The sequence below is a fragment of the Leptosomus discolor genome, chromosome 2 (assembly GCF_034619465.1).
Source record: "Leptosomus discolor isolate bLepDis1 chromosome 2, bLepDis1.hap2, whole genome shotgun sequence".
NCBI lineage: Eukaryota > Metazoa > Chordata > Aves > Leptosomiformes > Leptosomidae > Leptosomus > Leptosomus discolor.
The window spans coordinates 27,294,723-27,319,175 of NC_141392.1; the positions used below are offsets into that span (position 1 = coordinate 27,294,723).

The 24,453-nt window shown below is 47.6% G+C and overlaps 1 protein-coding gene across 3 annotated transcripts in view; it reads right to left on the reverse strand.

Annotated features, from left to right (window-relative positions):
- BCL11A (BCL11 transcription factor A) overlaps positions 1-24,453 on the reverse strand; it is a 72,662-nt gene that overhangs the window by 7,245 nt on the left and 40,964 nt on the right. For 2 of the 3 annotated variants that reach the window (XM_086460799.1, XM_086460801.1), the window contains exon 3: positions 115-2,120. In XM_086460799.1, the coding sequence (XP_086316925.1) occupies positions 115-2,120 (2,006 nt within the window). Of the gene's footprint in view, positions 1-114; positions 2,121-24,453 lie in introns of those variants that run through there. The other variant, XM_086460800.1, reaches the window with a different exon arrangement.

A 24,453-nucleotide genomic window follows, 5' to 3' on the forward strand; every position in this document is an offset into this window, starting at 1 on the left:
CACTTTCCGAATATCCTTAGCTTCCATGATTTCCATCACAAGGGACTAGAAAACCTCTAAGGGGATGTGGGATGGGGAAGGGATGGGGGTGGATGGGGGGGTACGAATATACCTCTATTCAGTTTTTATCTCGTTATTCAAGACTCGATCACTGTGCCATTTTTTCATGTGTTTCTCCAGGGTACTGTACACGCTAAAAGGCATCTTACAAATCTCGCATTTGTAAACGTCCTTTCCCACCTGCCCGTGTGTTTTCATGTGCCGGGTGAGCTTGCTACTCTGGGCGCAGGCGTAGTTGCAAAGCTCACACTTATACGGCCTCTCGCCCGTGTGGCTCCGTCTGTGGACGGTGAGATTACTACAGTTCTTGAAGACCTTCCCACAGTACTCACAAGTGTCGCTGCGTCTGCCCTCTTTTGAGCTGGGCCTGCCAGGGCCCGGGCCACTAATATGGGGGGTGCTCCCTCCGCTTCCCGTGCCGCTGCGGCCTGAAATCCCTCCGTCCAGCTCTCCCGGCGGCGTGGAGAAGCGCAGGCTGCCGTTCTCCGAGGAGTGCTCGGAGGAGGAGGCGAAGGGCGATTGTCGGGAGTCGCCGAAGCTGAGGAAGGGGTCCTTCAGCTGCCGGGAGGCGGCGTAGCCCGCCAGCCACTGGGAGTAAACGTTCTCGGTGTTGGGCATGGCGGCGGCCGGCAGGTCGAACTCCTTCTCCAGCTTGATGCGTTTGGAGAAGGGGCTCAGGGAGCTGGGGCTACCCAGCAGCAGCTTTTTGGACAGGCCTCCCGAGGCAGACTCCCCCGGGGAGCAGCCCCGGCCATTGACCGCCCCCTCGTCAATGCGGTCAGACTCGCCGGCCACCGAGTCTTCGTCGCAAGTGTCCCTGTGCACCTCGGGCTCGGGGAGGTGGCCCCGCTTGTGTTTCTCCCCTAGGACCTGGTGGAAGGCCTCGCTGAAGTGCTGCATGGAGCTCAGGACCATGCCCTGCATGACGTCCGGCATCGACCGACCCTCCTCACCAGCCCGCGAGTTGTTCTCGTGGTGGCGGGCTGCCTCCAGGCTCATCCCGAAGCCGTAGTCTGGCCTGTCGCTCTCATTCAAGTCCTCCTCCTCTTCCTCCTCCTCCTCTTCCTCTTCCTCCTCCTCTTCCTCCTCTTCCTCATCCCCATTCTCAGGGATCATGTTGGGGTCATTCTCGCTCTTGAACTTGGCCACCACGGACTTAAGGGCGCTGCTGGCGCTGCCCACCAGGTCGCTGGTGCCTGGCTCGGGGGAGCTGGCAGTGGAGAGCCCATCGTCTGACTTCACCGTCATGGGGGAAGACTTGTGCATGTGAGTCTTCATGTGGCGCTTCAGCTTGCTGGCCTGAGTGCAGGCATGGTCGCAAAGGTTGCACTTGTAGGGCTTCTCCCCAGTGTGGCTCCGGCGATGGACCACCAGGTTGCTCTGAAACTTGAAGGTCTTCCCACAGAACTCGCAGGACTTGGACTTCATGGGTGGCTGGGAGGGAGGAGGAGCAGACTGCAGAGGAGGAAGGGGTGGTGTGGCCAGGAATGGGGGCTTGCTGCCGGGCTGGAAGGGCTGCAGCAACCTTTGCATAGGGCTGGGCCGGCTCGGGGACAAGGGCGGGCTGGAGGTGTTGCCAGCCAGCTCCCGCAGCCTCCGGGAGAAATCCATAGCAGGGGGCTCCATCGCCATGGGGTTCAGTCGCAGCACCCTGTCAAAGGCACTAGGGTGATGGGTGGCCAGAGCCATTTCTTCCGCACCCAGGCGCTCAATGCGATGCGGATCCAAATGGTGCCTCGGGGGAGGGCTAAAGAGGGGTGGCGTGGGTGGGAAACGCCCTTCTCCCAGCCCTGACGCCTCCCTCGAGACCGAGCCGGGTATTCTGAGCAGGTTAAAAGGGTTATTGTCTGCAATGTGAATCCCGTGGAGAGGTGGCTGGGAAGGGCACTCTGCACCTAGTCCTGTTGGGATACCAACCCGTGGCGTCAGGGGGCTGCCGTGCTCGCTTTCTAGGTAGATCCGTAAGCCATGCGTGTTCTGTGCGTGCTGCAAGAGGAACCAGGCGCTGTTGAAAGGCTGTTTACAAGTCGTACACGTGTAGCTGCTGGGCTCGTCTTTACCTGCAAAATAACACAACAAGCAGCGTCAATCTCCGGCCGTCCACTGGCGGGCGAGAGCTCGCCTCCCCGCCTAAGCTCCTCTCCTCCAGGATGCTCAGCTGGGAGCTGGGGAAGGGACATCCCAGCTCAGGCACAGGCAGGGGACAGAAGGAGGCGAGGGGTGCAATGGGGAGGTCCAAATCCACCCAAAGCATGCCCATGTCCTCCTACCATCCCCAGCCCTGGGGTCCAAACTGAACCCCGGCAGGTAAGTGCAGCAAAACAAGCTATTAAAAAAAAAGAGATGTTAAAGTCAATTGATGCCACGACTCGACAGACTTTATGCTGCAAAAGGCTGCTAATATTTAAACTGGGGAATAAATAAATAAATATAAAATAAATATATCCCCTTCTGAAAAGCACTCCAGAAAACCGTGTACATCGGCTCAAAGCAGCAACCCAAAGTATCACAACTGCTACCAAGCTGAGCATCATCACGTTATTAGCCCCCTCGTGAATTTTGAAGGACTAACAACATGTACAAAATTAGGCAGCATCTCCTGCTCCTTAGCAGAGATTCAACTTGGGGGGGGGGGGGGGGGGGGCAGAGGGAGGATCAAATAAAATAGAGCATGGGACAGGGAGAGGGGAAGGCAGGCAGAGAGAGCAGCAGCTCCGCCAGGGAAAGAGCTGGAGGCTGGCCAGGAGGCCTGGCCGAGCGCCTTGCCGGAGCCGCATTATTCCTCTCGCATTGAAAAGAAGCTGAGGATGGTAAATGCCACTTTGGCAAGTAGCAAGCTAACTCTATTTCATGATAATTTATTTTTGGAGATAACATGGACATTATAAAAGAGCAACCAACTAATAAATAACTAAACAAAAAGCCGGCTAATAATGACAGCAGAAAGCAGCCCCTTCTAATACATGGCAAAACAAGGGGGATGAATAACTTTTTGAGGGCTGCCCGCGAGGAAAGAGTGGCGTGAGATATGGTGACAGTGAGTGCGCTTTTATCGATTACTGTAATTTTGCAAATAATTCACTTCCACCCCCCTATGGATGATTTTTACTAAATGCTAGTAAACTGAAACTGGAACTAAGAGGAGGATAAAAATTCATATCCAGCCCTGCCCAGAAGTTCTTGTAGAGCTGCACTTTAGTGAAATTTTAATAAACAAAAATGATCTTGAGGAATAAACCAGGAGCCCTCCAAGGGCATCAGTGTTTGGGGCAATACCTGCCTGTACCACATACTCTTGCCCTGACCCAGCATTTACATTACAAGGCATCTGCTCCACAGGCCCCACTCTTGGGTAAACTCTTTACGTGCTGCGCTGAGAGCTACCCCATTAGGTTTCCCCTATTTGCCTACTATGAAGAAAAGGAAAAGAAAAAAATGAATGAGGCAGATTTGGAAAGAAAACGTTGCTTTAACTGCACACGTCTCGTTTCCCATCTCACTTGGGAGGAGGGGAAGAAAAGCTTCGTGCGGGCATTTTCATTCTCCGGTGAGCTGAACGATGATTTGGGGATATGAGAGGCAGGCAGCCCGCAGCAGCAGCTGTAGTGCCCCAGCGCAGCTTTCCTCCCTGCCTCCCGGCTCTGCCGTGATTCTACATTTGGCCTGAGAAGCGGAATCAGGCGAGTGACTGTCTCCAGCAGGCACTTAACACTTTAATCACTTTAAAAGCCCTTGGAATAATATTTAATGTTTCATCCTGAAGCTGGCGTTGGAATAAAATGCACTGCAGTGTTTAGTATTCGAGCGTGGATAGAGACTTAAATCTACTGAAATTAGAGGGAAATTCAACTGGACTTTCACATTCCTATGCTCATTTGTGAGGTCGGGAAAAAATCTTAAATGGGAAAATTTCATCTTGCCTCACTGTAATGAAGTGGAAGTTTTTAACACCGTGGTAGAAGCTAACAATGTAACGCTACCTTGCCTCTCTCTACCTTATAGATCAGGTCAGAGAAAATAGCGTTTTATCTTATAATGAGGATACAACATCGAACGTTTGCTACCACATTTTAGTATTCCCACCAACTAGATATTCTAGATCATAAGGGCAGCTCGTGTAATCATAATGTCAATGAGAAGGGCTGTTACGACTGAGACTAAAGATTACATGGAAAAAGCTGCTTTGAAACTGGTAATTATTACCAGTCCACTAATAGCAAATGATGCATTACAGTTTCACCGTATAATCTGTATTTCACTCAGCTCCTGCCAGTACGGCCTTATTACATTACAGAGCTCACAAATTCTAAATTCCTAAACTACAGTCATCAATAAATGTGTTACTTGCCATAATTTGTGAAATTACTTTGTTCATAACATCTTCAACTGTTATAAAGACTGGAATTGATTTCCTGCATGGCAAAATTAGGGCTACATTGATTTAGTGGAGTGTAAAATGTAATATTATTCTTCATTTGTTTGCCTGAAAAACAAGTTTTCAATTCACCATCCACATTTGGTAATCAAGATAATAATTTAAATTTAAAATCATGTTTATGTACAAAACTTCCCTAAACAACCCACCATTTTCAAGGGAAAAACATAAAACCAGGCAATAAAATGAAGCAGTGAAACAGTTAAAATCTGCCAGCCATTTGCCTCCACCTCCTGCTTTGAAGAGACACGATTTCTAATTTGTCTATTAGTGCTTGATTAATTATGAAGGCTATTGACTGACCATATCACCACCTAGAGATACGTTCCAGTCTGATGCAGCCTTGCCAAACTGCAAGAATTATGGCACTAATCCTCGTGTTGCCTGCCAGCAGCAAGACGGGTACTTAGACTGTCGCGGCAACCGCTGGTTTCGGAAGGGACTTGCCTTTCCTTCCTCCCGTCCCACCATGCTGTTTGGTACACTGTTCAGGCCCCGCCAAAAGCCAAATGGGATTGTAGGACCGAAGGCTGTGGATCCGCTGATGTTTCCTAGGTATGGGCCAGCCTCTACGTCCACCCAGACTTCCCAGCTGAAGCATCTGGGCAAGACCACAGGCAAGCGAGGAAAGCACAGCAGGGAGATTGCAGTAGCTGGTGCTGGCCAAGGATAGAGCTGGAGAAGGTCCCACGGGGCTCTTCATGCCTCATCGTCCACCAGGGCAACATGATGGGATGTGTTATCCAAAGCAGTATTGCGATACCAGCGGGGCTTTCAGTTGATATCCAAGATGCTCGCAGGAACCCCTCAGTTCAAAATGCAAAGTGGGTCACCGCTGAACCAGCCCTCCTTGATCACCAGCAGTGGGGCTGGAAATTACAACCTTGGTTACTTCACACTGAGGAACTTAAGGGCGAAAGGGACCACCAGCTCTCACTCTCTGACCTTTCCTGCAATATCTGTTGCTCAGTCGTCCTGTGCCGTGACCAACACTATGTCTTTGTTTATCCTTTGTTTGTGTGACCTCCTCCAGCCCCACAAACCATCTTTAGGGCAAAGCATGAAATCCCAGTGAAAACCATTCAAATCAGCTGAGAAGACAAGGAGAGAACCCACTGCTTGCCACCATAGTCAGTTCCCACAGTTAACCACAGTCAACGGATACTGGAATCCATGTGAATTTCTCTGGCTCGAGTCTCTACCCATTCTCTCTTTCTGTAGAGTTTTTTTTTGGTTGAGACACTGAAAAGTCCTTTGGTACATAACGTGTCCCATCACACACTCCAAGAGTACTTTTGCACCCAGAAATCAAGGCACAGTTCAAAATATAGTTATTTTTTCATTCTGAAGCCACCCCTCCATCCTCCTCCACTACTCAAGGACCAGCCTTGCCCTTCTTACCCCAACATCATGCTGGGAAGGAGTTGATTTTCCTCTAAGCCTCCCACAGAGCTGCTGCCTTCTGGGGTATCACAATCCAGCTCTGTAAACACATCCCAAATTCTGCTCTTCTAGCAAAGGACCACAGTAGGCTGTACCCAACTGTGCTGTCAACACACCCTGCTTGACACATCTTTCTAGACCACCCCATAAACCTGTCCCTGTTGCTCTTTACAGGCTCTTCTCAGTGATGTCCAATGACAGGACAAGGAGCAACAGGTGCAAGCTGGAGCATAGGAGGTTCCACATTAACATAAGGAAAAACTGTTTCATTGTGAGGGTGACAGAGCACTGGCACAGGCTGCCCAGAGAGGTTGTGGGGTCTCCTTCTCTGGAGACATTCAAAACCTGCCTGGGTGCGTTCCTGTGCAATCCACTCTAGGTGGCCCTGCTCTGGCAGAGGAGTTGGACTAGATGATCTTTCCAGATCCCTTCCAACCCCTAACATTCTGTGATTCTACCCACCTTTGCTTTATCCAAAATACTTATCAGCCACCATTGCATATTTATTTCTAAATCACCAACAAAGTGCTAATCACCACTGCAGCTCCCACCAGCCCCTGCTGACCTCTCCTGTCCACTGATGCTTTTCCAGCTAAGCCCCCGCATTCCCAAATCTGTTGGATGGCTCTGAACCACCCAGTGCTCAGTGTTCCCATACACAATGTCACACAGCGCCGCGTCCAACACCTTGCAGTCTATTTCATCTACATTTATCAACTAAAGTTGTCATCTGGAAGAATGAAATCAGGTTTATTTGACAAGATCTATATTCCATAAATCTAAGTTGAGTGGCACGTATTATATTTCTATCGTTTAATTCTTTATCAATTGAATCTTATATTGGCTCTTCAATTACTTTGCCCAGAAGCGATAAGCAAAGTGTTGCCAACTCTCCCACGGTTACCCTGACCAGCTCTTGACAGCATTTTCCCAGTCCATAAGCTTTATTAAAAAACAGCATCAGGTGTCAACTCTTTAGCGATTCTTGGGTGCAAGTTGTCAGGGCCTTTTCATTTAAAAAAAATTATCTCCATTGGACCTTGTATAAAATCCTCCTTGCCTACTAATGAGCTAGAAAAAACACCATCACCCACCTATGATACAGAGACGTAACACTGCTGCTTTCCAGGTCTAGCACACAAATATTTATTAAAAATTTCTACCTTACTGCTTCTTCCATCCATCACTCCTAGGGTTTCTCTTTTCTCCAGGACCGTGAGAAGCTCTCCTCTTCTCCCCATCTGTGCCAGGAACAAGTTTTCCTCAGCATCTTCAGCTCCCCTGACCAGTTCTCTACTCACCATGGTTTCTCACTGTGATTGATTGCTATCTATTTTCCATTTTTTTAATTGTCATATATTGATTTTTTTAATATCTAATTGCTGTTCTCATCTCACCACTGAAGCGGGTGAAGTAGGTCTTGGATTCCAGCCAAAGTTGCCCTCTCCTTCCTGGACAGCTCATCAACTCTTTACAAATAGCTTCCAATTACCATTCACATTTTTGCATGTACATTTTTCCTCCCAGTCAATTTTACTGCTCATTTTCTTCGTATTTGGGAAATTACCCCTTCAGAAGAATTACATTTAGGGGATACCACATACCAAATATAAATATGGGGCCAATATGAAACCTGACTGGTCTCACCAAGTCTTTCCCACCGTTACATATTTATTCCTTTTCTACATCCTGGCCAGCAAAGGACTAGTGACAGGTCACGGCATTTCACTACAGCACAAACGTTTAGTGTTTCTCAAGTTACTGGCCTCTGCCTTAAAAAAAAAAAGCAGCAGAACAGCTCTTGCCTGCCATGCCCCCAAAAGAAGTGATTTAACTAGTGACACACAAGCGACAGATTTAGCTTCTGATCCGAAAAATGTTAACAAATGAGTGGGATGGATATTGGCATTTGAGTGCCTTTAAGGGCAGTTGGCACAATTACTCAGTAAAATACGAAGAGATGGCTGCTTTCAGCATTAACGGGCTTTTTTCATTATTAAAAAAAGCTGGCTCTTCTGCACTGTGCTCACAGATACACCCGGTGAGCACAAAGTCCAAGTCGAAGCAAGCCAACATCTCCAGGCACAATATAGCTGGCTCCAAGCAAGACCCACAGCCATGCCCACAGCCACCACCAGCAAAGCCAGACAAGATGCTGGGGAGAAGACCAGCTGGGAGGAGAAGCCGTCAGCTAGATGCCACTGCTGGGAGGGAGGGGAAGAAAAAAAAAAAATTTCTGGAGCTATGCATGCAAGTTCAGACATTGCCAAGTGAGTAATGGAATAATCTGCATGCATGTGCCAATATGCTTTGGAAAAGCTTCCTTTGTTTCTCAAAAGTGAGGGCTGGATCCAGGAAAGCTGCACGCCGGACACATCAGCGCTTTATGGAAGAGCAACACTGAAACATCACGTGCAGCATCCTCTCAGTACCCCTATCCAAAACAGACAGCCCATACCGCAGGACATTGTTTGGGAAGGACCACCAGCTTAAGGAGCAAAATATTAATATAACATGTATTTTACTGCAGGGCATCGTACGGGCTGCACACAAACACACAGTATTAGAGAGAACCCAGTTTTCCCAGTGTTTTCACAAACAAAACAACAGCATACACAGTGACTGTGTATGCACCAATGGTGCCCACATGGATTTCCTTCACAGCTGCAGACTTACTCCCTCGGAGAAATCCCCGTACCAGAGAAATCGCCACACCAGAGAAATCTCCGAGCAGACCAGGATTTGGCCCTTGCTGTCCGGATGGTCCAGCCTTGTTCTCGGCAGCATGTCTCCACAAGCCAGCACCATCAGTCTTGGTAGCCTAGTTCCTGCATTCTTCTTCACTTTCCCCAAAAAAACCCGCACATGTAAGCAAAGCCAAGGTGTCTTTACTGGGCTACCTGCAACTACAAGGCACGTATATACCTTTCGCTATCAAACTGCAAAGAACAAAAGCTAAAAGCGACTCTAACACTTGCAGTAAGCACCCCCCTCTCTTCTGCTCACCATCAAACAATTATCAGAGGAACAGCCTGAGCCAAACCCAGGAACTTCTTTATTCAGCTTTAATGTCAACTGACTGCTTGATTTTTGGGCTGATAAATTTGGAGTTGTTATGGTATTTAAAGGGGGGAAGAAAAAAAATTAATTGTTACCACTTGTACTTGATTCTGTTCTTCTCCATCTGGCTTGTCAAATATCTCTTTTTTTCTCTCTCTTTCTCTTTTGGAAATCCATACTGTTGAAATTCCTTTCAACTGAAAACTAGAGAAGTGAAACGGTTGGGACACGGGAAGCGTCACAGGGTCAGGAGATAAGCGGGTCCACTCCCCGTCTGCAGCAGCCGACTTCTCCCTTGGTGAGAAATAGTTGCTTTGGCATGACTCACCTTTTGCTGGTAGTCAGTAGCATCAGTTTTGACAGGGAACTGTAACTGTCCAAAGATATTTTTTCCTTCTTGCACTAATTCTTTCTCCCAATTCTCCAGATTGCAAAAGGTGAGTTATTAACCTGCTCCATCATTAACTAGTTATAAGTAGCTGTTAGCACTGTTAGCATCAGCATTGCCGCTGTTGTTTTCATAATAATTATAATAATAATAAATAACAGCAGCAGCTGCATTTATGTGCAACAGCATATTTTCTCTCTAATCTTTTCTCTTTAATACTAGACAAACTGGATTCAGAAACACTGAAAAAGGAAAATGTCCTTGCAACTTTCTAGGAAGTGACGCAACATTGCTTGTGAAACGAGATGTTGTGCATTTGAAAAATAAAATTCTGCAAATCAAGTTCACATTGTTTCTGAACAGGCCTAATGGCGGGTCCTGGGCTCAGCTTAGTTGTGAAAATGCCAAAAATCTAGAAGATGCTACGTTTTGTGGGACCCACAGCCCCTCATCTACCATCTTCACCAGCCTTTCCTTATCTATGACTTACTGATAAAAGACATTCATATTACTGAAAATATTTCTTTTTTCCGCAAATTCAAACTCCCTGAAATAATTTTAATAAAGCTGGCAAAATATTTTCTAAATTGAGTACCAATAACGCCATTTTTTCATTACGCCTCCTTTTAAAAGACCCTCTTGTAAAGAAGAACCAGGCCAAACCTCTAATGCCATGACCCAAGCTTCAAAAAAAAAACCCCAAAGCAACAGCAATAATAAAAACAAAGGTATAGCTGGCATTACCCTGCCATTCAAAGATTTAGATTGGAGTTAGGAACACCAGGAATTCAGGTTTTTCTCACAAAGCCAAATTTTCATTGGGTTTCGCAGCACTTCTCAGATTTCCACAAAACAGAAGGGTTTTGGGCTTGAGGAAAGAGTTAGTGGGAATGAATGGAAATATGGCATCCAGTTCCTTCCTGCAAAAGAGCAACGTGGAGCACCCTCAGCAGGGGACGCAGGCAGGAGCGGGGAGGGCTCCATCCACAGCCCAGTGGCTGGGCTCCTCGTAACCCAGGGGAATGTGTGGTCCTTGCAGAAGTGCAAACTTCACGGATGACCGTTTTGGTTTTAGCCTCAACATATTTTGTGTATTTACTCATTCTTCTAAGAAGAACCAAACCCGTAACACCTAGATTCTCTCCATGAAAAATATTTCATTAACAACAAGCAACAAAATGCATGGTTTGCTGAAGCCTTGGTGGGGAGGCATGGGGTGTTGGGGTCCCGCTGGAGCACTCCAGTGCTGCTAGGCATACCAGCCTGACTTCAACGTCTGTCACCATTTTCAAGGCGATTACAATTTGGCCACCAAAAAAATCTGCTTTAAGCTCCAACTTGGCAAGTAAGGTATCGTTTTTGTGCTTTTTTAAAACTTAAGCAGGGTGGAAATCTGTCGTGTCTTGATTAGCGAGGAACAGAAGAAACCTGCCATTGGAAAATAATGCTGTGCATGAAAATCAGCTTTGTACAAAGTTTTGAAAAGAAACCCCTCGAGCAAAGAAGACCTGATCATGCACCCTATAAGCTAACGCTACAGGGGTGGAGAAAGAGAGGAGATGCAGACTGCAGCATCAACTACTACCCATGTAGTAGCTCCATTAACTTCAAACACCAGCTGTGGGACCTAAGGGACAAACTGCATAGTGTTGTCAGCCCTGTAGGAGGAACTCCTCACTGATACCATCTTGTTTCTTCAAAAATATCATTAGCGAAGTAACCAACATCCCAGATGCATAGGCTTAACCGCTCGCCTCTCCCGAGCACAGGCACGGGGATTGTAAATGAATGGACTCAAACAGAAGTGGCATCGCTGGGATGACACCTGCTTAATCAGCTCCTTTGGACCTACCTGGCATCAGGTGTGTCCCCTGCTGGAAGGTCCACCTGAGCTGTGACCCACCAAGGACCAAGCCTCATATAAACTCTGCCCCGAAAAGAGCATTAAAGCCCTTCCAAATCCCAACCTGAATATCCAGCAAAAGATTCCTTACTCCAATGGTCTGTAATTATGCGTTTAACCAGTAGCTGCTGGGGACAATCAAGTCAATAATTCACTTTTTAAACACAGTGTGTAATTATACAGCTACAGCGAGCTTCCAAATAATTGTATTCACTTTCATACACCTATGTGATGAATTTTCCTTTTCTACTGTTTTCTCCCCAGCTGTCGGCATCGCAAGAAAAGGCAGAGTGCACCTCAAAAAGTTTCTTGCAAAGGGAAGAAAGGAGATGCACTAGCATGACATCTCAGGTCATCCCTGCTGGTATGGGGTGAGACACAGCACAAGACTCCTGAGCCCTGTCAGAGGCCAGCAATGGGGTGTTTCTCCCAGTTTGTATCACAGCTTCGGCATCGCTCAACCATGCAGCCGCCACCCAGCACAGGTGAGTGTGGGTCATGGATGCTGCTCTGCAATGCACATCATACACGAACATATCTCTTACATATAGAGACTCTCAGCCATGACGCTAGGATGTTGCTTTCCTGAGAAGAGCCACTAATGCTTGGTGACCCGATTAGCGCTATGGGACCTCACTGGAAGACGCAGCAGCTCTACCACACATGGCACTCCTGGAGAGTCTGAAGCGAGATGGTGTTTTGAAACAGTTATGAGCCCTCTCCCAGGGAGAAACGGGGGCTGGCACCTTCCCACAGCTGCTCACCGGCAGGCAGGCTGACGCCAGGGCACTGCCAGCCCATCGACTCCCGACTCTCCTCATCACCCACAGCTTAGCATTATTTTTATTGCATTTTGCATATTAGCATCTCTATCTGATATTAACCGGCTCCGTAAAGCACCATCACCTTGCAGAGATGTGGTGGTCCCTGCCAGCCCCCCTTGGCCCTTCTCACCATCCAGGTGCTGCCGAGGTCCCTTTCTTCATCCCCTTCTCTTTTGCTTCCATCAGTGCCTGGGCAGTGCGTCAGTGGAGCTGAAAAGCCCCAGCCCTCCCAGCCAGGAGCCTTGAGAGCCTTATTCCACCTTTTCCTTCCCAAAATGGATCCTCTTCAGACTCTCCTCTTTCCGAGCCTTCCCCTTCGGCTCGCTTTCCTCTCGCTTTCAAATTAATGATATTTAGCCAGCAGCAAACCATCTTGACAAAGTGGGTCAGGGGAACTGCAGGTCCCCCCAAACGACACCTCCGCCTGCAAATCATCTGCCAGGAAGGCAAAGGTTTATTCTGTCCCTGAGCAAGTTCAATGTCACCACAGAGTTGCAAGCACAGCAAGTGCTGAACCAGATCCTACAATGTTGAGTTTCATAACTTGCACAAGCGAGTATTAGTAGAATCGATGATACATATATTTTCCCCTCCCTGCTTTGCAAATAGGACCAAAAGGTGCCGTAAAGGTGTCCAGTTTCCTCCGGTTTATTCTGTCTCCTCTCCATCGTTGAGATATCCTTGAAGTTGAAAATGATATAATACTCTGAATATCTGGAGTTTGGAGGATGTAAGACTTGCAAGAATTGCTACAGCTTTATTGCATTCTCGGGGCACAGAGAGTATTTACCATACATACATCAAGTCAAGGAATGCAAAAAGGGCATATGAAAATTTGGCGCTTTGAGCTCAGGAGTTTAAATTCCCAGAAAGAGAGACAAAGAATGGATTCTCTTATTTATAGATTTGCCGATGAAACCAAACAAAACCAGCCCCACCCCCCACCCCAAAAAAAACACCTCCCTCCTTTATGTCAGTGAGGCTGATTCAATTTCCAGGCTTGCAAGGTCTCCTCTCACCAAGTATTACCCGACCCCAATAACATGCGCTGTTCCAAGGTTAAGATCTGTTTCCTTACAATAATGCAGAAAGCTGTTGTTTCAGTCGCGGCTGCAGAATTCAGCTTTGAAGGACAGGTTAGTACCACACTACATTTAACTGGATTCAGTTCATCTGATTATACAGTGCCTTGCTTTCTGGAATATGTAATCATCTCTTTCTGATGACATTTTAAATATCCAACTAGACAAATAATTGCAGCAATAATTGATAGCTGAGTCAAGCTGGAAGATTATTGATTGGCACAGTACCCGCTGAAACAAATGTTCATCTTTCAAACACTAGAGTGAAGATGCTTAAATCTAACTTTTGCTGATAAATGATAAAAATTTGATTTACTGATAAAACCACTGGAATAGAATATGCATTTTGGGATTTGATTACCTGGTGAAATTTTTCGAAGAAAAATTAGGCAGCAGGATTTATATTCTATTTCATGTGAATAATTGCCAAGATATGGATAAGCAGTTGAACATGAACACATGCAGAGAAGTCTTAAAGAGTTGCTGATTAACTCTCTACCTTCCTCAACAGTATTTATCTGTTTCTAATCACTGCTTACACAGGAGTTTATCCTGCTGCCTTCCCAAGGATGCCTCACGTGGGTCTCATTATCGGCGACGGGAGTTACACATCAGGAAAGATCCCCCCGTCGTTTTCCCAGCACCTCGAAGCCCTCGGTTTAAATGTGCATATTCTTACTCTGCTGTGAATGCAGCCAAAATGAGAGTTTGATCTCATTTGCCATGGTGTAAATCAGGAGCGCCAGCGCCTAAATCTGCAGCACTGCATAAAAGCAGCAGGAGGGAGGTCAAGATCAGGTGCATTTGCAAACTGCATTCATTGTCTTAAAAGGGAGGGGGTTTAAAGCTGAAATAAAACCACTTTTCAGCTCTTATTACAAGAGATCTGTTTAAATGTGGGTTTCCTTCTAATTATGAAATTCCAGATGCTGCAGCACTGCCTATACATCAGGAGGAGAGAAAGGGGGGAATTTCTGAAACTTACTGATTAGAAAGCAGAGCGAGCGGCCGCAGCAGAGGATCGCATGTGGGGAAATGCAAGCAATGAGCTGCCTAGTTAGGGCAGAGGAGCTGTTGCAAGGCAGAAGCCTGAAATTAAGGAAAAGCACCAGAATATTTGAGCAGGGAACAAAGAGCATAAATTCCAGAGTAAGAGATGAAAAATGCACTGAAACGTTTTGAAACGGAGCCATTAGGAGCTGATTGAGTCTCGGAGCTACTGTTAAAAATCAGCCGCTTGTTAGATGCGGCGATCAGCTGAGCCCTGACACTTAAGGCATACAAGGGGGCTTGTCGAGCAGCTTCGTTCTAATTTAGAGATCCTCAGTTAATTAGAAAGCCCTCAGATTTTCTGCAAATGCGGCTCGCTATCGACAGCTCGTGCTTTTGATGCTTTCCGGGTGACAGTTGCTGGACTGACCTTCCCAGTGCTGGCAGGGCTGCCCAGACCCTTGCCGTGTCAGGGAATTCAATCACCGCTGCCAGCGCCAGTGGGAAGTTACAAGTAAGGTTACTCCGCTCCTACACACTGTTTCCTTCTCTGAAACAAACAGATAAAATCTGCATTTGCTTAATGCTATAAATAGCTCCAGCTTTGAATTATTATTATTTTTCCCCCCTGCCAAGTGGATGTCACAGCCAGCCCAGGACTTCAGGGTGGGAATTTATTGAAGGCGGCGCCAGCAGAGGTTGGGAGAAGTGCTTTATGGGGGATGACCTGCTCACATCAAACCCACAGCCACGACTGCAGGGAGGGAAACCTCCCTTTGAGATGTTCACTGCCCCGGTGCCTATGGCAGGTAGCAGTGGCTGCAGCGGAGAGTGCCCCTGTCTGGCTGATGGCACTCCCCAAGCACCCAGCATGCCCCATCCCATGGGGATGCCTTTCCCAGCTGCAAGGAAGGTCTGGTGATACTCTCAGAGTAGAAATCACTGATAATATGTAATGCAGGTCAAATACTAACACAGGCAACCACCAAACAAAACGAGGCTTGTTTGGAAATGCAAGGGAACGAGTGGAAGTTACAGTGACAATCCAAAGGCAAGATGACAGACCTGCAGTCACACAGGGAGTTGGCAGCAGACACTAGAAAATTAACTCTCAGGAACAGTCTAGCATTGGCAGGGAAATGAATGAGATGATCTAAGAGATATTTTCCACCTCTAATAGGATTTGATGATGATTTTGCATAGGCTTTTGTGCTAGCCTAGCTTTTGATAAAGGCATGGTGTCTCTTTTCAACCCACATGCAAGGGAGAGATTAATAAGTTGCAAACTCTGCCCACCTCAGCTATAAATGGTTCCTGTGCCTATAGGGGAAGAAAAAGCCAAGCTATGACTGAAAAAAATCCCAGTGAACTGACTGCAGTTAGTGCTTTTACACCCATGTCTTCAGTTACTAAAAGATTTAGAATGGAGAGAAAAATCGTCCTCCAGCATCCAAAAAAAGCATCAATTTAATAGCCAGAAGGGGCAGCGATACACAAACCATGGCCAGTTCAGGAGCACTGGACTGATGCCTTTCCAGGGAGAGCCCCACTGGGGGCTATGAGATGCAAGGGGAGATGAGATGGCTTCAGCACATCTTGCAGGTCACTTTTCTCCCATGCAGGAAGAGGGGGCAGAGCCACCAGCAGGTGAGGACAGGACTCATTTGGGAAGACCTGGCATGAAGACTTTTGCCTCGGATCAATAGAGGATAAGACCAGAGGACTGGCCTTGGAGGCTGGATTAAGATAGCACTGATGGTAAAGAACGAAATGGAAACAAGAGTTTTCAAGCATACGAAATGGATTGTAGAGAATCCCATCTTTAGCAAGATAAGCATTTTCTTACAGGAAAATGCAATTAAGTGTTGTAACTGCCAGCACTTAAATACCAGTAACAGACAGCGATAAAAACCCCTAACTTCACCTGATTAAGCAAATAATCTTCTGCATAGTCTACATGGTCATATCAGGATACCCCTTCTTGGGACAAATGCCCCCTTTCTCCGTGGGCTGTTCTGCTGTTAGTTTTCAGCAGGAAGATTTGGGGATCCAGGCCCTGCTCTTTAGCATCACTGGGATTAAACTCTGAGCCTTTCTGCTGTCTAACCCTTGTGTTGGGCCAAATGAACCTGGGTGCCATTCAGAAGACAGCTGCTCTGCTGCTTTTCATTCATAAGTCTTCCTTTTCTGGCTCTTCACCTCTCTACTTTGACGACACATCAGATAAGAGGGCTGGGACCTCCGTCATCCATCTGCTTATGCTAGCAAAATCTGCCCACATAGGCTGCTGTACATCCCAGTGCACAGGAGGATGTGGGGCACACCGTGACCTGCCAGCAGCATCTCTACATCCACACGGTCAGGACAGCTCATCGGGGAGCCATGTGCTGGTCCCTGCTGCCATTGCTTCCCTTACAGCCAACACACGGTCTCCCACAGGGCAGCTCTGCTTTTTGGGAAAACCAACCCACAAGGCCAAAGGCAGGCAACCAGACACATCTCTGCACACCTGACCACAGACCTCTGTCGGCAGCGAGCGTTTCAGGTTCAGGGCTGCTCTTATTTGCACTGCAGCCAGGTCCAGCAGCTGCCACGGGGGACTGGAGCCCCTCAGAGCGTGGCACTGCACCCAGAGATAATGAAACAACAGTTCCTGCCCCCGGAGCTGGCAATTATCATCATCGCTATTACAACCTGATGAGAGGGACTGCCAGTTTAAACAGGCTACTGCTTCAATGCCAACACTTCCCACTCCTCAGGCTTAAAAGTGCTGAATATTTCAGCAGGTAAACGGCAGAAGTCGCAATCCTCCCATTTGCTGCCACATCTCATAGCGCTTTTGAAAAACCACAGCAGTGCATTTGCGGTTGGAGTAAAAGAAATTGGTCTCCCATCCTTTTTTAGCAATAAAACAATAAGAGAGCAGTAACATTAAAAACAATTAACACCAAGATGTTGCACTTAATCACACCTTAAGTCCGAGGACCTCGGCATGCTTTGCAAATGGCCGTTAATGCCATGAAGGCTGTATGGCAAGTGGAAGTGTTGCCCACAGTCCAGCAGGGGCATTTGCCAGCCACTTACCCCTAAGTCCTCATTTTCTCAGGGATGGAAACACTTTCCAACAAGCACCAGCAACTACAGAGCTCGTACCTGCCACCTCCAGCACCCCTGACACCCCGTTTGCGCCCAACCCCTCATGCTCCCCAAAAAGGGTGCTGGACGCCGTGGTGATGGACAGCAGCTCCAGAAAAGATGTAAAAGTCCTTGAGTCATCACTTTACCTGAACGTTTTATCAGAAAACATCCTGTCTGGGGGCAGGCTGGGAGATGGCCGTATATACAGCAGGTCTGAAATTGCCATCAGCTTCACCTCGATCCTTTTCCGATGTCCTTGGCCATCCAGTTAAGATCTGACAGCATTTAAAGATGACAGTGCTTGAGGTAATGGGACAATGCCATAACAGGATTACAGGAAATGTGAAAGAAAGGACATACGTACGTAATGTCATTTAGGTAATGTCATCTATGAACAGGTTTTGCTGCAATTTTTGCTGACAAAGAAGTCAGTCTCACTTATATAATTCCTTTTAAATTCTGTTATTGCCATAAATAGTTTACTTCTTCATGAAAGAAAGCTTTTTAGATATGTCTTCACAAATATTTTGACCAACTTTCTTGCTGGTCCAAGGTGGGGTATCCACGGGGGGGGGAGGGGGGGGCGGCGAGCAACGGAGCAACGCAAGCCAGCACGAGGCAGAGAGTAGGGCGAGGCAGCAGGATCGAAGGACTACCCGCTGTCCTCCAAACATAGCTGCAGCACCCGGACTTCATAAGATTCTACCAATTAATTTCCACCCAGCTATTTCCTCCCCGCGCCCTTTTACCATCAGTATTCCCTTTCAGTCCCACCGCAGCTGCCCCCGAAACAGCTTCCTCATTGTCCCCTGCCAGAAGTGGTGTATGTGTGCCAAGCAACTGACCGCAAACAAAAGCTTGTTTGACCAACGCTTGTTCCAAAACAAAACCCCGGCTGGAGAAGGAAATCCCGCAAAGGAGGGGGGATTGATGCCGGGACAATTTGGAAGGCAAGCCCAGGCGCACCCGCCCCCGGGGACTCACATTCTTGCCAGACAATGGTGTCTGGCCTCCCCATTCACTGCCCGCCTCTCACCCCTCCCCAAAAAATCCCCCCTAAAAGCCGTGTCTATTATGTAGTCTGATAAGCAGGAGAGATGCCGTTAGATTGAGCCCGTGACCATCTCGCGTGTGCTGCCCACTGCATTTCAGGGCCAGAGGGCGGACAACAGAAGAAGCCTCTGAAGGACATGGGGAAGGGTTTTCGGAGCTAAACTTATTGGTAGGAAATATTGGGATGAGTCGGTTCCTTCTATGTTGGATGGTGAAAATTAATGGCAAAGGGGGTAGCTGTGTGGTCTCCACTTGCTACCCTTTCTCAGGGAGTATTTACTCTTCCTGAGCAAAATGCTTCTTTTGAACTCCCCAGCCTTGCCTTAGACGACTCCCTCCCCTGAGCCCGGCAAAAGCGGCTGTTATGCAAAAGCCAAGCCTTTGCCCCCCGCACAACTGTCTGCCTTTGGCATGTGAAGTTACCGATTAGAGGAAACGCCCTCCCTGGGCAGGCAGCCCCCTCCCTTGATAAGTACGGTTGGAAACCACAGGAGTTGCACAGGCCAGCTTGTGCACTGTACGCCGGCCTGACCATCTTATCCGTTAATAAACAGACGTTCAGGTCTTCATCGCATTGAGCAATGCTGACATTTGCCCATTTAGGCAACGCGTTGGGCAGCAAGTGCATTTGTGGCCAGGCAGCCAGTGGGGTTTGCTGCAGGCTCCCCGCAGGCTTTTGTGGGAGCAGGATCCTACTGCCTATCCATTTGTCTGCCTGGGCACACGTTACTGCTGGAAGATGCTCGTAACAAACACAGATACGTTAAAATTCCTCACAAAGTCACAATACTCAGCCCTTGAACAGCACATCCCAGTCATCACCAAGTCATCCCCAGGAGCACATGTCAACACCCCCTACACCAGGTAGAGATGGAGAAAACCAGCTGAAGTGGCTGTAGTCCATCCCCCTGCACCCAGACTGCAGTCCCCAGCTAATAAGAAGAAAAGCTCTCACCATGATTAAAGGCAATTTTCTAAAGCATATTTACCATTTCAGTGCCGAGACTGCTCACAGTGTTTAATAAGTATATGTATGTTTGCAAGCATATGCACACATTTTTTATTTCTACCCTGCAGAAGGGCTTGCGCAGGTGCTGTAATAGAGTACCTATAGGATATGAGTATGCAGGGACAAACCACAAAAACGAGACATAGATTTTGGTACTAGTCACGGAGTGCCAAGGCTACAGCCCCGTGTTCCTGGGGCAAACTGCTGGCCCCTTGTTCTTCGAGGACATGCCCCTCTGGACATGGTCTACCTGCCAGTTGTGCTGCTGTCTGAGCTTCCAGCTCTGCAGAGATACCACCACCACCAAGCTTCCCCATGACTGAGAGAGAGCCTTGAAGGACACTGAAATGGGAGCTGAGGGGTAGGACCTATCCCCTTGCAGCAGTTCCAGCAGCAGCTGCAGCTCACTGCCCACTTCAGTAGGACATGTGGGTGACCAGGATCAGACCCATGCAGGTTGTAACCAGCTGCAGGGCTATGAATACAGATGATGTGCATGTGCCTTGTGCTGTACATCCCACGTTTTTAAACAGTTTTAAGCAGCTGTGCACTTACTTCCCCACCTTCTCTAAAGCTGAGCTTCTAAAAGCCCTCCAAACTGGTGCATCCCTAGAGTCACCACTTCTGGCACTCAAAATGAGGATGTCCTGTGCCATGACACCCATCCAGAAAGGGACAGAGCTGCTTCTCCTAGAGGAAACAGCAAGGGGGGAAAGGTGGCTGCTTCAAAACCTGCCTGCTCCAGCTACGCTGCCTGCGAGACACCAAATAAAATGTCTCTGGTCCATAGAGCTACACTATACATTGAGCAACACACTACACAGACTTTTTGTTTTTGTGAAATTAATAACGTCGTCTTAAACTTGCCCTTAGCACTTACTGTTTCTGTCTGCCTCCTCTGAAGCTGGGACGCTGAAGTCACAGAGCACATCCCTGCTGGAAGCTAAAAGAGGCTGCCAGGGAAATGTGCATTTTGAAGTGCAACCCCACTACTTGCAGAAAACCAAGCCTAATCATTCTTGCCCTGGCAAAGCTTTTCTGAGCACAGCACTGCCCTACAACAGCTCAACTAGCTCTGCATGGAGGGAGGGGAGCTACCCCTTCCCAATCGCTGCAGCCGGGTACAGCAGTAATCCGCATCTCATAGCCAAATGAGATGATTTTACCATAACACGTGCAGGTAAAATTTCAGGAATGGGGCTATTCCTGTTAGAACACGGTTAGAAAAACAGGGTCAATGCCCTTGTTATCTGGCTAACCACATTGCTCAACTGTGCAAGGCCTGTCCAGCGATACTGGTCGGTTGGGCGAGCGGGGATGCTGTGGCACCAGGTGCTGCAGGAGCAGGGCCGACACAGCAGACCCTGCGAATTAACCAACCACCATGCAAAACCTGGCTTTATTCCTTACTGGGAGTATCAGGAGGCGAATTCCCCCTCTCTGACTCATTCGATCCTTTTCTTGCTGGCTCATCCACCCAAGCCAGCATGTTTGCAGCAGCAGAGGGGATCACTGCAGGTGAGGATGTGGATGAAATAGCCTCGCGGCTCTGCTCTTGCTGTACAGCAATGGGTCCCAGGCGATGGGCTACCACACAGGACAGACGTTGCTCTCTGCTACCTAACGCAAAAGGCTGCTGGAGCACCAGCTGCTGAACCTGACATCTCAGACGCTGCTCCAGGAGGCCAGAGCTGACACACACATGACTCATTTATAAATTATATACCACGTATGTTAGCTTTTTTTAAATTTAAATACTGTTAGGCAAAAATACTACAGCAATTTGCTTTGTTTCTTTGATCATGGGATTGCTATTCTTCTTTCCCTGGGGAAAATCATGCCCTAAAAACAAACAAATGCTACATTGGAAGGAAAGAACCCTCTCCTTTGAAACCTCTGGAGATGCATTCACAGCTGTTGGAAGACACACACCCACCCCTAAAAAACAAAACTATCCTGAGCTGTGACACTGAAGGACACCAGGAGGCCCACAGCAGCCCTGGACTCCGGTTTCACAACCCTGCAAACTTCCAAACTCCTAATCTTATAAGTGTGCAAGAGAACATGCAACCACTATCAGCATGTGAAAACAGGGCTTTCTCTGCCAGGGCTGGGGCAGCTACTGATGTGCTCCAACCCCGCTCTGGGACAGCCGCTTCTTTCCACTGACGGCATTCAATCTGTTCAAATAACTTTCGTGAAGTCTCCAGCCTTCCTTACCACTGACTCAAACTCTTGTTGGTTTTGCAGATTTGGAATAATCCCTTTGGCCTCATGGCAGCAAGCAGCATGAATCTTGCCTGTGTACATTCAATCTGAAGTGGGACTGAAATCCCATTTTCAAGTTTTATCCCAGAGTGCCAGTAAGATCCCATAATCCCATGGCTCCAAGAAAGCTTTAAGAAAAAACACAGATGCAGTGAGAACCACCATCAAACCATACACATCAGCAATGCCGGGCTACCTACCTATGTGGATATTTGGACTAAGTTCCAGCAGAAAAGGCACAAGACTTCTCTTCTATGCCTAGTCCAAATCCATTTACATCTGGCCCTGCACCCCACCTGCACATAAGCCACCACAGCCACCTAATCTCTCACTTTGGGTGATGAGTCATTTTCCTATACGAGACCTGATGTGACATTCAGTTGATAGGAAGCCTCCCACAAACGGCTGCAGTCTTGGGGTCAGACCCTCTGCGAGCAACCCAGGGGAGGAGCAGCATGTCAGGATAAGGTGGGAATTTGCAGTCTGGCATTAAAACATGGTTCTCAAATGCAGGGGGGTACCTCTCCATCCCTGCCTTTGCAAGTGGCCCTGAGCTTGCTCAGCCCACAATCTCACTCCATGGCTGCTCTGAGTCAACCCCATGCCACGTGATTGCATAAATTCAGTGCTAAACCTGAACTAATATAGCCAGCCTCTCCACAGGGCTTATCAGCTCCAGCTGGGTGCTGCACAGGCTCGGCACCCACCCCACTCCTGGCTGGCCGATGGCACGGGCCCAGCCAGCTCTGAGCATGAGCAGAGCTCGCTTCCGTCTGCTGGCAAAATGTATGCGAGCCGTAAGAAGTACGCCTCGGAAACCCTGGAAATCTGACAGCTTTTTGTGTTGTAATAATGCAATTCAAAAGACTATCAGGATTGTATAAATATTTGTACAGACACTTATCGTTGCAGCAGTCAGATACTCGGTCCCCCTGAATCAGCTGATCTGCTTCCAGTCCTCGCCTCCGTTTGCAGAAGTCTGCTAACCAAAACCGTGCGACCCCGACGTAACCATCTACATAGCGAAACATAAAGCCTCTGTTTATATAAATAGTCTCCATCCTCTACCCTCCCTACTTGCTGGGCGGCTGTCAGCAAAATAAAATAAAAAATAGTATCAGATTCCTAGCCCACTAAAAGAACATGAGCAGGATGTATGTTTTAGCCGAGGAATTAATTAATTATTATTAACTTAATGAATGCTTGCTAGGAAATGTTTGTACTTTGCCACTGTAATTAAATATTCTCACTCATGCAGCTCTCAGCCTTCAGAAATTAGTATTGCATTTTATAGTCCAGTTTGGGTTTTTTTAATAAGAAAATACTTTCACACTGAATTTTTCATTTTCTGCTGGCACGGAAAGGCAGGAGAAGGCCTCTTAATATTCATGCCCATTTTCCTTTCTAAACAATTACAAATACTTTTTTTCAGCAGCATATACAGTTTTCGTAATGAAAAGTCCTCTGTCATTTTTGGTCCAGTACAAGCTCAATCTTGACAAATAAAGCAGGTCCCATTGCCCTTCCCCATGTGAGCAGGTGCCTCGCTCTGCACTTACGCTGCTGCTATTTCCATCCCTGTGAGCTAAACCACCAGTTTCTTGATAAGCAAGTACCTACGCAAGGCATCTCTCATCCAAATTAATGAGAAATTTCCTTCAAGGAAGGCCTCGCCCACAGCACAAGGACTGCAATGCCTAACCCTAATGAAGGACCAGTTTCTAATCCCTTTACTTGAGGTCCATTTGCTTCAGCCAGCTGCTCATGAAAAAAAGGGCAGCAGAATCTGGCCCTCTGTCTCCGTGAAATGCGTCAAAGACACACAGGATTATTACTAATTTAGAAAGGAAGCGCCCAAGACGTAACGTAATTCCACCGCTAGATTTTATCACTTTTACTCACAATAAGCAAGTACCAGGGGAATCACCGAGCAGAGGGCTTCCCACACGCTCAGAAGGAAACCAGACCCAGGTCCTACCTGCCAAAGCCACCACTGGAGCCACACAGCCCCAGCTCCGCACCTGGGTAATTAACCGCCAGACCAGGTGAGCTTCACCTGCCTCACCCCTCCCATAAAATCAAAAGTACTGCAGCTCAGGTTCAGGGATTTCATTTTAATCTTCTCTTTACCCTCAGATGGACGCATGCAATCGCTCCGTTTTGCCATCCCCAGCTATTGCTGATTTAGCTAATGCTCCATTCCAGCAGGAAACATCTTAACTCTGAAGATCTGATGATTGCCCCAGCAATCAGTTGCTCAAATAGTTGAAAATTAAGACTATTGCACACCAAAGTAAATTACGTAATTTTCAACCCTCCTAGGGTCTCCCAAGTCTGTCAGATTTCCCATGACTGGTACATCACGCTGCCTCATTACAGTAAAGAAAATACAGCTCCATGAGTCCTTTGAGCGGACTACCCTCAAAGACTCAGGGAAAAAAAGATCTTCACAAACACAGATCCCACTGCAAATGAAACGACAAGCAGAACACGATTGACAGAGCATGTTTACCTGCTCCTATGTTCAACTCTCATACCTTAGGCTGCATAAACCTCTGCAAACCCCAAAAAGGGTTTGGACACAGCCATTCCCTATGACACCAACTTTGTCAACAGCGACTGTTTCTTTTGCAAGGATGCCATCAGAATCTGGGGTGAAGGAAGATGCCCTCCAATGTAAAAAGACTGCAATCTGATCCTAAAGCAGGTATCACTTCAGAACCTTTAATACAGCAGTCCTACCTCTCGGTCTCCTTCCTAAAATAAGTAAGCAAAGACGCTTTTAGGCTGTGACTGATCA